This window comes from Anoplophora glabripennis, unplaced genomic scaffold (genome assembly GCF_000390285.2).
Source record: "Anoplophora glabripennis isolate ALB-LARVAE unplaced genomic scaffold, Agla_2.0 scaffold215, whole genome shotgun sequence".
In the NCBI taxonomy this organism is placed as follows: Eukaryota; Metazoa; Arthropoda; class Insecta; order Coleoptera; family Cerambycidae; genus Anoplophora; species Anoplophora glabripennis.
Window position 1 is genome coordinate 341,784 of NW_019416309.1, and position 12,303 is coordinate 354,086.

Here is a 12,303-nt window from a genome sequence, read left to right on the forward strand (position 1 = left end):
TGAGAGTTGTGAAGTGAGCTTCAGTTAGACATTGAACACCGATTTGTGTTTTGTGATGTATATTAGTGTACACTGTAAACACTATGGAGTATAAAGTGTAGACAGAAGTGTATAGAATTGATGGGAATGAAATCCCCTGATTCTATGTTAAATGATGTGTTTTGTGGCTGGGAGGTGTGGTTGGAAATGAAAATTGACATAAGTAAATTTGTCAATTTTTATCAGTTATCAGTTACTTTAGGTGCGGTCTTTTAAATTGTAATTTAATCATACACTTTAAAATTACTGTATTGTAAAAACTGATTTTTGTAAATAGTAGCAGAATGGATGGAAAATTGCCAGCTTGTGTTATAGATGTTGGAACAGGGTGAGTAATGGCTCTAACCAAACTTCCTGGTTATGTTGACTAATATATTATTATCTTTATAGCTATACAAAATTGGGTTTTGCTGCAAATAAAGAACCTCAATTTATAATACCTTCTGCTATTGCAATAAAGGAAACAGCTAAAGTAGGGGATACAACATCTCGCAGATTAAATAAAGGTGTTGAGGACTTGGATTTTTTTATTGGAGACGAGGCATTCGAGGCAACTGGTTATGCTGTGAAGGTAACACAAAAATTGTACTATGTGAATATTATCAGTAAATTTTAACATTACATTTTTTTATATGTACAGTTAAAATATTGACAGTGTTTTCTTTATTTAGTATCCTGTGAGGCATGGACTTGTCGAAGATTGGGATTTAATGGAGAAGTTCTTAGAACAGTGCATATTTAAATATCTTCGAGCTGAGCCAGAAGATCACTATTTTCTTCTTACAGAACCTCCATTAAATACCCCTGAGAATCGAGAGTATATAGCAGAAATTATGTTTGAATCATTTAACGTACCTGGGTTGTACATAGCTGTTCAAGCCGTGTTGGCTCTTGCTGCCAGTTGGGCAAGTCGAAATATAGAAGAAAGGACACTAACAGGGATAGTCATAGATAGCGGTGACGGAGTAACGCACGTAATTCCAGTAGTAAGTAACCTATTTCTTGAAATCAAATTACTGAAAAGGATAAATTTTATTTAATGTAAGTGTTTATTTGTGCACTCAATAATTTTAGGCAGAAGGCTATGTTATTGGAAGCTGTATAAAGCACATTCCAATTGCCGGTCGCAACATAACTTATTTTATCCAGTCCCTTTTGAGGGAGAGAGAAATAGGCATTCCTCCTGAACAGTCATTAGAAACGGCTAAAGCAATAAAGGAAAAATACTGTTACATCTGCCCGGACATAGCAAAGGAATTTGCAAAATACGACTCTGATCCTGGGAAATGGATGAAAAAATATGAAGGAATTAATTCTGTCACGAAACATCCGTTCATGGTCGACGTCGGCTACGAGAGATTCCTGGGACCCGAAATATTTTTCCACCCGGAGTTTTCTAACCCCGACTTTACAATTCCTTTATCGCAAATCGTGGATGATGTGATACAGAACTGTCCTATTGACGTTAGGAGGCCTCTGTATGATAATATAGTTTTGTCCGGAGGATCGACTATGTTTAAGGATTTCAGCAGAAGGTTGCAGAGAGACATCAAGAGGACCGTAGATGCGAGACTGAAACTTAGCGAAACACTCGGAGGGGGACGGTTAATAGTAAGAATTGTTTTCTTATAAATTTTTGTCGGCTGTATTAATTTCTTCAATTTTTCAGCCTAAACCGATAGACGTTCAAGTGGTCTCACATCACATGCAACGATATGCTGTATGGTTCGGTGGAAGCATGCTAGCTTCAACGGTAATACTATTTGTAATAATTATGACGTTTCATAAAATAGTAAAAACGTAAATAAAATTGAACACATTTTTGAAGATCTAGTGCATTAATAAATTAAAACATTTCAGCCTGAATTTTACACTGTCTGCCATACAAAAGAGGATTATGAAGAATATGGACCCAGTATTTGTAGGCACAACCCTGTGTTTGGAACAATGACATAATGATAAATACCTAATAAATTACAATTTTTTAATTGTGCAGTTTATATCTTTTTACAATAATTTCGTATTTCAATAATTCTTTTTTTTTTATTTTATATTGTGATAGTTACTTAAATACCTACCTTAGAATAAAATTCACCAATTGAAATGCATTCTTGCAGTGTTTTAATATCAAGTTTTCCCCAGCATTTCATTATATAAATATCTTTCCCACGATTTGGCAGAGATCTAGTGCATGTTTTGTAGAATTTTCAGTACCAGTGATTGAACGTCAACCCTAGTCAAGTGCCGTCAATAGAGATGAGACATCCGGCTCATTTTACTGGCCCGGATCCTCGTAGGGAGTCGGCTCAATTGAGTCTAATTTGTTATAACACCCTTCCTTTCTTATTAGTAGCCTTAGTGACTCGTGCACCAGCCGAGTGTAAGTATTGCATAACTCACTTAATAAAATGTATTTAGAAGACACATGTCTTCATAAATAATAAGTCAAATCTAAACTTTAGTGGTTTTTTAATGAACCTGAATGTAACTTTCAGTTCAGATCATTTTGAACCTAGGAACAAAACACAGCTGATGATAACTGAACCGAAATTATTTTATGACAAGTTGTTGACATCAGACATCAGAGAGAGAAAGATTATGTTTTGTGGAAAGAACTGTTTCTTACATTTTCCCGTTTAGTATTTTATATGTACGATTATTTACAAAAGAGAAATTTGGATAAACCGATTTGACGTTATTATGGCCGGATCAGCACTTAGGAGACTTATGGCAGAATACAAACGTAAGTTGCAGATTTTCGTTCATCTAGTCGTTAATTTCGTTTCTCTTTTAGAATTAACTTTGAATCCCCCAGAAGGTATTATAGCAGGTCCTATAAACGAAGAAAATTTTTTTGAATGGGAAGCACTAATAACGTAAATAGGCCATTTAAGGCAAACGTGTGTAACACCTAATTATAATAAATTTTTAGGGGACCAGAGGGTACATGTTTCGAAGGTGGCGTTTTTCCTGCTAAACTAATTTTCCCTCCGGATTATCCGCTTAGCCCCCCAAAAATGCAATTTACCTGCGAGATGTTCCACCCAAATAGTGAGTATTTTATGTTACCATACCGAATGCTGTTCTAGCAACAACTATGTCGTAAATTTTAGTTTATTCAGATGGTAGAGTATGTATATCAATTCTTCACGCTCCTGGAGACGATCCGATGGGTTATGAATCTAGTGCTGAGAGATGGTCTCCTGTGCAGAGCGTTGAGAAAATATTATTGTCCGTTGTCAGCATGCTCGCCGGTAAATAATATCGAGAGATAATATTTCAGTGACTTTTAATTTCCCATTCTTTTAACAATGTAATTTTTCCAGAACCAAACGATGAAAGTGGTGCTAATGTCGACGCAGCAAAGATGTGGAGAGAAAATAGAGATGAATTTAATAAAATTGCAGAGCGAATAGTAAGGAGAACTTTAGGCATTCCTACGTAATTTCATACATTTTTTTTATTTTGATATGTACTGATTTCCACGGTATAAATTTGGGATCGTTTTATAATTTGTTTATAAATTTGCAAGGGCAATTGCATTACATATTTTTAAGTATATGTGTTATCAGAAACTGTTATTTGTTAAATATATTTATTTATTAGAAGTTATTTTTATCTTGTTTGGTACATGCTAAAAAGGAAAAACAGCCTTTAACCATTGTAATTTATTTCCAATATAATCGACAGGAACATAATGAATTAATCAATGGAAACAAGTACATGCAAGAAAGGCTAAACCAGAAAAATAATAAATTATATTAGGGTCTAACTATTTACTGCAAATAAACCCATAATTCATCCTCTAATATACGCTGTTCACAACCTATGAAATATTTCCATTTTTTTTTACTACTACAAACTATTGTGCGTTTTTTTACATTATACAAAACCTTAGGACTACCTTAAAAACCTACCGCTACATTAAAAAGCATAAACTCACTAAAATCACATTACAACTTTGGTCTGAAAGGTAATTGCACAAAAAAAATCGTTCCAGATCAATGATAATTGTTACTACAAAACCCACAATAATATAACATGACTGGATAAATGCAGCATTATTAGGCAGGGCCTATCGTGAGGCAAGGGGCTATAGAGGCCCTTTTTCTGAAATAAAACAAAAAAAAACTTAAAATTTAAAAGCCTAAACACGTTTTGGTCTGTTCCTAAAAAAAAGGTCACACAATCAGCGACTTGCCGATAACACTTTTTGGTTTGATTCTAAAAAAAAAGCAAAATCTAAACACTGGTTTAATTTCGACAGATCTTGCCGAGGCCCCCTGATCTCTTGAAGCCCAGGGCTATAGCCTCCGTAGCCCTCTCCTAATGCCGGGTCTGTTATTAGGGTTGCCAGATCGTTACTACAGCAAAAAAATTATACGAGTCACAAGTACAACAGTTTATTTAAAAAAAAAAACACCCTCCAATCTATGTTTTATAAAAGTTCCTTACTTGCACTCTCGGCCGGAGAACGGACATTTTCTCTAAAAACTAGAGACTCCGGCTGAAAACTGGGGATCTGACAACACTAAGTGTTACTAAATAACTATTTAAAAATATATTTGATTCAAATAAAACATGTAAATGTAACTGGCATGGAGGAATAAGCCAACTGAAAAGTAGCATTAAGGAAAATTTGGAGCCGTTAAACTCATTCATCCTTATTCGAATGTAAAGCATCTAAAATTCGTGTGACAAAGCTAAGAATTAACTGCAACGGGATGAGTTTCGTAGCACATAAATTGTTAGTACATCACTGGAAAAGAATTCACAAAACGTTTTCTTGAAATGCATCCATATTCACCTTATCTGATTAGAGAACTCAAAAAGATACACCACAGACATGAAATATTATACAGTGCCACCGCAAGAATGTTAGATTAAACCGTAACATTGTTGTCTTTAAGGATATCGAAAAAATATCGAGTGTCGAAAAAAATTACAGCGATACAGATCCTCACTATGTTTTTGTTAATTTTTAAACATTGTTACAATGATTTCTTCAGATATAGGGTTTGGTGGGTCTATACGTAACAGAATGGGCGATATATAGAATATAACATAAATGTAACATTTATTTACTTTCTACGTTACAGGCAAATTTAACATTTTTGCGTTTTGACGCCAAACACATAGTCATGTTTTAAATTTATTTTCCAAATCGATTACTAAGATATACCATTTCAGAGGTGTAGTTTGTTGAGGCTTTCACAGATTAGAATAAAAATATAGAATTGTTAAAGAGTAGACATTTTACTGCATTGGCGACTGGTGAAAATTAAAGTGGTATATTTTGTAAACAAATCGTGGCATCCGCACCATTTTTATACGATGATTTCCAACCCCACATAGAGAACTTTCATGATAAAATTTTTTGTTTTCGATAAAGTTGTCAACACCGCATTCAAGGCCAAGGTCCGTAAGTTGAGAACTGTTGTTGTAGGGGCGTGTTGAGTGATGCTATTCCCAATCCCGCCAGCCACGAGATGAGAAAGATAATCCGATTTCATCTTGCAAAGGGAAAGGCACCGTTCCAGATTTTTAACAAAATTGACTTTAGACGAGATGAGTGCAGTGTTTCCACAAATCTCCAGAACTTTTCTCTGCACGAAATCATTACTGAAACGCTTGGTTATCACAAAATTGTGTGCGATGGGTACCAAAACAGCTCGCGGATCAACACAAAGCCCAACAGAATCGTATCTTCACGGGCTCTTTGAACGAAAGTGAACAATTCCCCGACTGTATGGTGACTGGCGACAAAAAATGAATGGCCCACTACACCTCTGAGACGAAAAGTCAATCAATGCAGCAGCAACATCTGCTTCACCATCAGCGAAACAATTCAAAATCATTGTTTTGGCCTGAAAAGTCATAGCAACAGCATTTTAGGACTGTAAAGCGATTCTCTTTAACGATTTTTTGCCTCAGGGGGAAACAATGCTGTGCGGTACTGTCAAACCCTGAAAACACTACGGAAGGCGATACAGGGCGTAAAAAGGGGAATATTAACGAAGAGAGTGTGCTTGTTAGATTCTTTCGGTTGGAACCACCCCGTTCACAGCTGTGACCTTCTGATTTTCATCTTTTCTCTTCTCCGGAGTTGTTCATGGGTGGAGAATGATTTTCTATCGACAATGAGGGCCACAATGCCTTGAAACAATGGGCCCGAGAGGCAGAAGGACAAAGAACACAAAGCTATCCTTCAGCTCGTGAAGTGCAGTGAGACTGAAAGCGATTACGTTGAAAAATAGTGTTTGAATATGTAAATTTTTCATACATATACTGCCGTTTCCATTTTAAAAAAATTAAGTACTCTTACTTTGTGAATATGCCTCGTAGTTTTTGTTGTTAAAAAATGATATTTAATTTTCATTCAAAATTTTTTTGTCGTGAGACTTGCTTTCATCATTATGCCTTAAAAAAACAGTAAGGTTCCCCCGCCTCGTTTTTAAAGTATGACCACCTTATCTTTCGCCAGCCGCAACTAATCCACTCCAGCAATTTAAATCAGTCAAAGAAATGACTAGAAGAACAGAGGAAACTAAATTATTGGCGAAGCTTTAAAGACTGATCGTAAATTCCTTACATCTATAACGTCAAACACATTTCAAGAAAAAAAAAATAAATACAAATAAGTTACTATAATATACACAACACAATAAATGTCCAAAAAAAATATCATCCAGCGGCCAAACGAACAACTCAGGATTGTCTTGAGCCGGACGAATTCCTACTGTTTATTACAATGTAATTGTTAACAGGTACATCGGGATTAGAAACCAGCTGGACGTCGTCCCCTTCATTATCTAACGGCCTCGGAGTTACCGGAGTGGCGGGCCTGCTATGGTTAAGGATCGACTCTTCGCCGCTTTCTTCCAGGTCGACCAAATGTTCGGAATAGTAGTGGGGGGTATTAATGTAATCTATCATCCGGCGCGGTAGCGGAAGGCTCGGAATTAAGTCCCTCCTCACGTTCTTGTGTATTATGAATCTGCCACAAATATCCAATATTTAATTTCTAGTTTATTTCGCTTATTAATAATAATGAATTTGTTCCGTATTAACAATTTTCGCACATGAAATAAATACGGTAGAACTAACATAATTTAACTCGTCAGCAATAACGAACAAGATCAAGGAATAAAGCTTAGTTCCTTAGATCTTGTACCGTACCTGATCAAAAATTTTTTTTCTGTATATTCAGTATCTTCATATCAATAAGTAAAAATCAATACAGAAAAATTCGACATCGACAGCATCTGTTAAGATTTCACACCTACCTGCACATGTGTTGCAGACTTTGAACCTGTTTAAATCGGGACACAGGATGGAGTAACTGCACACGAACTGGTCCAATGACTGGCCTTCGATGAAGAAAGAATAAATATCTACCACTACGGGAGTGCTCTACGGCATTTTCAATAAATTCTACTATGGTTTGGGACTTAAATTTGGCGCAACTTCCAAAGCTAAAATTACCTGCAATAATAAACATTCAGATTGGCCTAAAAAATGCTAAACTCGCACTAAAATAACTCACCCTGATCATGTTCTATCCTTACATGTCTAACACAGTTATTAAGCTTAAACGTTAAGGAAAATATGTAGTGATCATCGCTACTATCACGAACTATAAAAGATCCGTCCGGTTCGTTGGACAAAACCTTCTCCGCCGCTTCACTTGATATTGGACCCCAGTACCAGCCATACTAAAACAACGCAATTTCGTAAAAGTGAAGTTTAAAATATAAAATGACCACTCACATCTTTAACTCGTTGGATATTAGTGGCGAAATCTAAAGTTTGTTCTTCGTCAATTCCTTCCTCCGCTTCCTCTTTCAGAGGTAGTGGGGGCAATGCCCTACTACTTATATTATTGTGTATATCATCTAACAGACCGCTATTGGCATTACAATTTTTATCGTGCGCTTCGTCCTCGCTATTTTTAATATGTTCGTGCGAGAGGAACCGCCTGAAGCGAAACATATTGCACAAGGTCTGTTTAAACGAGAACAGCTTCGCCGGCGTCTTCTTCCTCTTTTCCTCTTTCCTTGTCGGCGAGGAATTTATCTGTTTCCCAATGTTAATATCACAGGAATCTTTCACTTTCTTATTTTTAATATTAATAAGGAATGTGTTCTTCTTAGTTCTACTGTTACCGTTCGAGACACAGCTCATCTCTCTATTTACAACTACGCTATTCGCGTTAAGCGGATATTTGTTATTGTTATTCGTTACTATTATAGTAGTTTTGGGTTTATAAAATTTTTCGTGAGGTTCGGAAGAGTCCGAGGAACTTGAATATAAAGTTTGCAAATACTGCCTAACTTCCTGCAGAGTCATATGTATCGGTTCGCCCTGTGTAGGAGCCGAGGTACCGGCGACGCTGTGCCTTTTAGTGTCATGTAACTGAAAAGTTATACAAGGCATTACGAAAAAAAAGGTCAAACCGTTGGAAAATAGTAGCACTTTTGCTTGCCACCACACTTCACATTTAAATAAAAAATTCTAGTTAAATGTTTAAATTAAATTAGATTATTTTGGTCACCATCTTATGATTACTGTTTTTTTGATACTAGAATGAGTACAACAAAAATTCTAGCCAACAATTTTAATAATTACTTTATAAATCATTTGCCCTTATATGTTTTTTATTTGAATAATATTTAAAAAGCCTTAAAACTTTTGTATACATTTTTTTTATTCTTATACAAATATACAAAATATTTCTATGAAAAATATTGAAAAAAGGAGAATTATTTTTTAAATAAATAATAAAAAGGTCAAAGATACATAGAAAAAAATTGTGCCATTAAGAAACCATGGAAATAAGATAAAACATAAATTTTTCAGTTTAAAAAAAAAGACTCGATTCTTAATTTCATTTTTTCTGATATCAAAGCCAAAGAAAGGAAAGTACCATTATTTACCCCGAGCATTAGGCGCTTGTAAATATAAAATCGTTGATCAAAAATAAAGTTTAACGATCACCTACCTTTTCCGGCTTGAATATATTCTTCTTATTCGAAATGGACCTGCACTGTCTGACCTCTAACTCCTTACAGCTGCAAGCAGTGTTCCGCCGCCTCTTCTTATGTTGCTGAGAACGTTTCGGTTTCATAGGAGGTTTCACAACGTCAATGGGAACAGCGTACATATCACTATCAAACGGCACATTATACAAATCACTTATCTGGTTCAAAGACAGAGTGTCGTGGGAAACAGCTTGCGTTATGAACGTAGAATCGTCTACTCTTTGAGTTGTAGGGACGGATAGGGAGTTGTGTGAACTGGAGAGGCGAGATGATCCCAAGGAACTTCTAGAACTGGGCCTTCCTATGTGACAAGGACTGAATGGGATAAATTCTGGCGTAAAGTAAGTCCTTCCCAACAGGTGATGCAAAGGTCGTTGATGTTGACTTAAAATCGTTATCCTTTTTAATTCACTTTCCGTATATTCGAACAGGGCCCTTCTTAAAATCTGAGAAGTGAGTTTTTTACAAAACACGTCTACCACGGGATATGTTGGTTTGTCCTGGAATTCTGGAGGAGGTTCTATTGGAGATGAAGAACGTTTAGAAGAAAAATCGATCCAATGCGGTCCTTTTTTCAGGGTATTAAAATTCTCTCCACACATTATATCTGACATTCCATCAAGCGAATCATCCTGTGATAGTGATTTTTCTTCACAATCACTGTCCTGCAACTTACAAATAATAAGATTCCTTTATAGTTAGGTATGTTACATATAATGACAATAATCTCCAATACAAGTAAAAAGAAACAGTCAATAAAAAGCAATGGCAAAACACAAGTATGTTGTTCCTTGTTTTTTCCTAATTTGCAATATTTCTCTCTTTTTTAGCGTTATGCTAAGCTGTTAAGTGTATTTAAACAAAAATTTTACATAATACATAAAACATGCCAATCTGTTTCACTCACATCACAACTAATCATGGCATAGATATTGCAAGTCCCCTCTTTTCCTGTCTAATATTCACAGACTTTGTATCAAACTTTGAATTTTATTTTTGACTTTGGATATGAAACATGTCAATAAAAAATTTATTATATTATCCCTCGTTTTATAATAGGTGCATGAAACATTAGTGACATTATATTTACTTACCCACAAACCTTAAGTCTCTTTATTACAAAAAGTTTTAATTATGACTCGTACAGTTTTAAAACATGTACACAATATTATTTTTTATGAAATGCATAACATCAAGAGGATTAACAATTTTATTTCTATGACAAGCAAAGATTATAGTTTAGTTCAGAGATTAATGTAAGGTTTAAGATATTCTGACAATTGATAAAGGTACTTATTAAAATATTTGTATTTGGTGTCATTTACTGTGAACATTTTTTATTTTATTTGAATCTCCAAACATTTTGTTTACAATACCTTCATGCATTTTTTTAATCTAGCTATTCGTTTTTTTTTCGAACAGATGGCACTTATATAATCGGTTACATTATAACATTAATTAATTAACATCTGACAAAGTAGTTTCAATTTAAGCATCAAAAAGAGCATACCAAATTATCTATGACAAATACACAATTACATAGTGTTATTTAAACAGTTGGGAAGGAGATGCCTTGTTTTCTATTTCAGAATCCTTTGTAAATAATTGAAATTATTTATCTTTGAATTTACTTTTTGAATTTAAAAACAATTTAGAGGAATTTTCGTACCTCAAAATGAAAGTTCTTTCGTTCATTTCGACTTTCATAACTCATACTTCCACTGGAAGCAGATCCATTTGTTAACAGAAGACCACTATCATCACTTAAAATAAAAGCTTCTGACCAAGTCGAACTTGAAGGGGGAGACTCCATGATTTGTTTATTTACTTCATTTTAGTAACATTAGTTGAAGTGTTAAGACATTTCTCTACATAAATTTGTTATACTAAAAAAATAGTTACAAGTGAAATACCTCATAGTTTATATGGGACAAGAGTAATATGTTTTACAAAAATAAACTTCTACAATATATTATTTTCTTATCATCACTATCCACAAATTTCAGATAATTGTTAACTCTTGACATCTGACTCATCGCTCATGCTCATGCGATGTGCAAATTACGCCATAGTTGCTTTCGTTTTACAAGAAGTTAATTAAGTGATCAAAAGCTTCAGATCAATTCAGTTCCAGTTTTTTGATGATTTCGTTTTGACCACATTTATGTGATCTGGCTAAAGGCTGCCGTGTTCTACGAATTGCTGCCACAGGTGGGAAAATTATTGTTTTAAAGCAGGCTAAATTTATAGTTACAAGTTAGTTATAACAAAATTTGTTTATATAATTAACCGCGCAGTCAGAAGCTGCCTGAATAAAAGAAATTTACCTTTTCAAGCAATGATAACCTCCTATCCCTCTCTTATACCACAGAATAGCCAAACAATTTTATTATTATTCCTTGGTCGACATTTGTACAATCCATGAATGTGTAAAAATTTTTAGTAGTCTAAATTCTGGTAGAGGTCAGTAATTTCGATAGAGCGGGAATAGTACAATTCGTAAAATTACACAATGACGGAAATCTATATTTATTAGAAAAACTATTGGGATAAGAATTTACCACATGTACATATATTTGCCGCATGTCTTTCTGTATCTTTGCCATAGTACGTAATGTTCTAATTATTAATTACTTTCATATCAAATGTTAATTTAAAATGCACGTATTTCTTGTTTTACCAAATTTTCGTCAAAATTACTTACAATTATGTACTTCAAATAAAAAATTGTGATAAAATCGAGTTAACGTAAGCTCAATTGCAAAGCCATTAATATATAAGAAATTTGTGCAGGGAATAGTTCAATATTAATTTTCGAATGAAACTAATAATTACTGTTACACGATTTAAAAATTCAATTTTTGAAGAATTATGTACCATGCAAGACATTTTTCATTGCAGTGATGTGCTGAATATTTTGACGAATACGAATATTTTGTTACACTAGTGGGTATTAAGGAATCAAAAATGTTGTAAATCTTAAGAGCAAGATTTTATTATAAAACTACAATGAGATATTTGCCACTAAACATGGAAAGTACAACAAACATTTAATTGGTACATTTACCACAGCCGTGCAACCTAAATCATTTTAAAAAACTACCTACGTGGAGACTGCTCAACTGAAATTGATTTTTCATAGGTATTTTGCTAAAAAAAATTAAATCAAATTAAAAAACATAAAAACAGCACAGAAAGATAAAAAGGTGTTATGTGCTTATTG

The 12,303-nt window shown here is 34.3% G+C and overlaps 3 protein-coding genes across 3 annotated transcripts; 2 read left to right on the top strand and 1 right to left on the bottom strand.

Moving 5' to 3' along the window:
• Nucleotides 1-185: 185 nt before the first annotated feature.
• Nucleotides 186-2,149, top strand: LOC108913739 (actin-related protein 3). The gene is made up of 6 exons (XM_018719351.1): nt 186-367; nt 430-610; nt 711-1,025; nt 1,114-1,650; nt 1,709-1,792; nt 1,900-2,149. The coding sequence occupies exons 1-6, from the start codon at nt 324-326 to the stop codon at nt 1,993-1,995; spliced, it is 1,257 nt and encodes a 418-aa protein (XP_018574867.1). The 5' UTR covers nt 186-323; the 3' UTR covers nt 1,996-2,149.
• Nucleotides 2,150-2,621: 472 nt separating this feature from the next.
• Nucleotides 2,622-4,425, top strand: LOC108913731 (ubiquitin-conjugating enzyme E2 G2). The gene is made up of 5 exons (XM_018719343.1): nt 2,622-2,782; nt 2,834-2,915; nt 2,972-3,090; nt 3,153-3,293; nt 3,366-4,425. The coding sequence occupies exons 1-5, from the start codon at nt 2,740-2,742 to the stop codon at nt 3,482-3,484; spliced, it is 504 nt and encodes a 167-aa protein (XP_018574859.1). The 5' UTR covers nt 2,622-2,739; the 3' UTR covers nt 3,485-4,425.
• Nucleotides 4,426-6,669: 2,244 nt separating this feature from the next.
• On the bottom strand, nt 6,670-11,112 carry LOC108913734. Its single transcript, XM_018719346.1, has 6 exons — nt 10,750-11,112; nt 9,041-9,745; nt 7,810-8,454; nt 7,586-7,754; nt 7,326-7,524; nt 6,670-7,036 (listed from the first exon to the last, which is right to left on the bottom strand). The coding sequence occupies exons 1-6, from the start codon at nt 10,891-10,893 to the stop codon at nt 6,748-6,750; spliced, it is 2,151 nt and encodes a 716-aa protein (XP_018574862.1). The 5' UTR covers nt 10,894-11,112; the 3' UTR covers nt 6,670-6,747.
• Nucleotides 11,113-12,303: the final 1,191 nt, after the last annotated feature.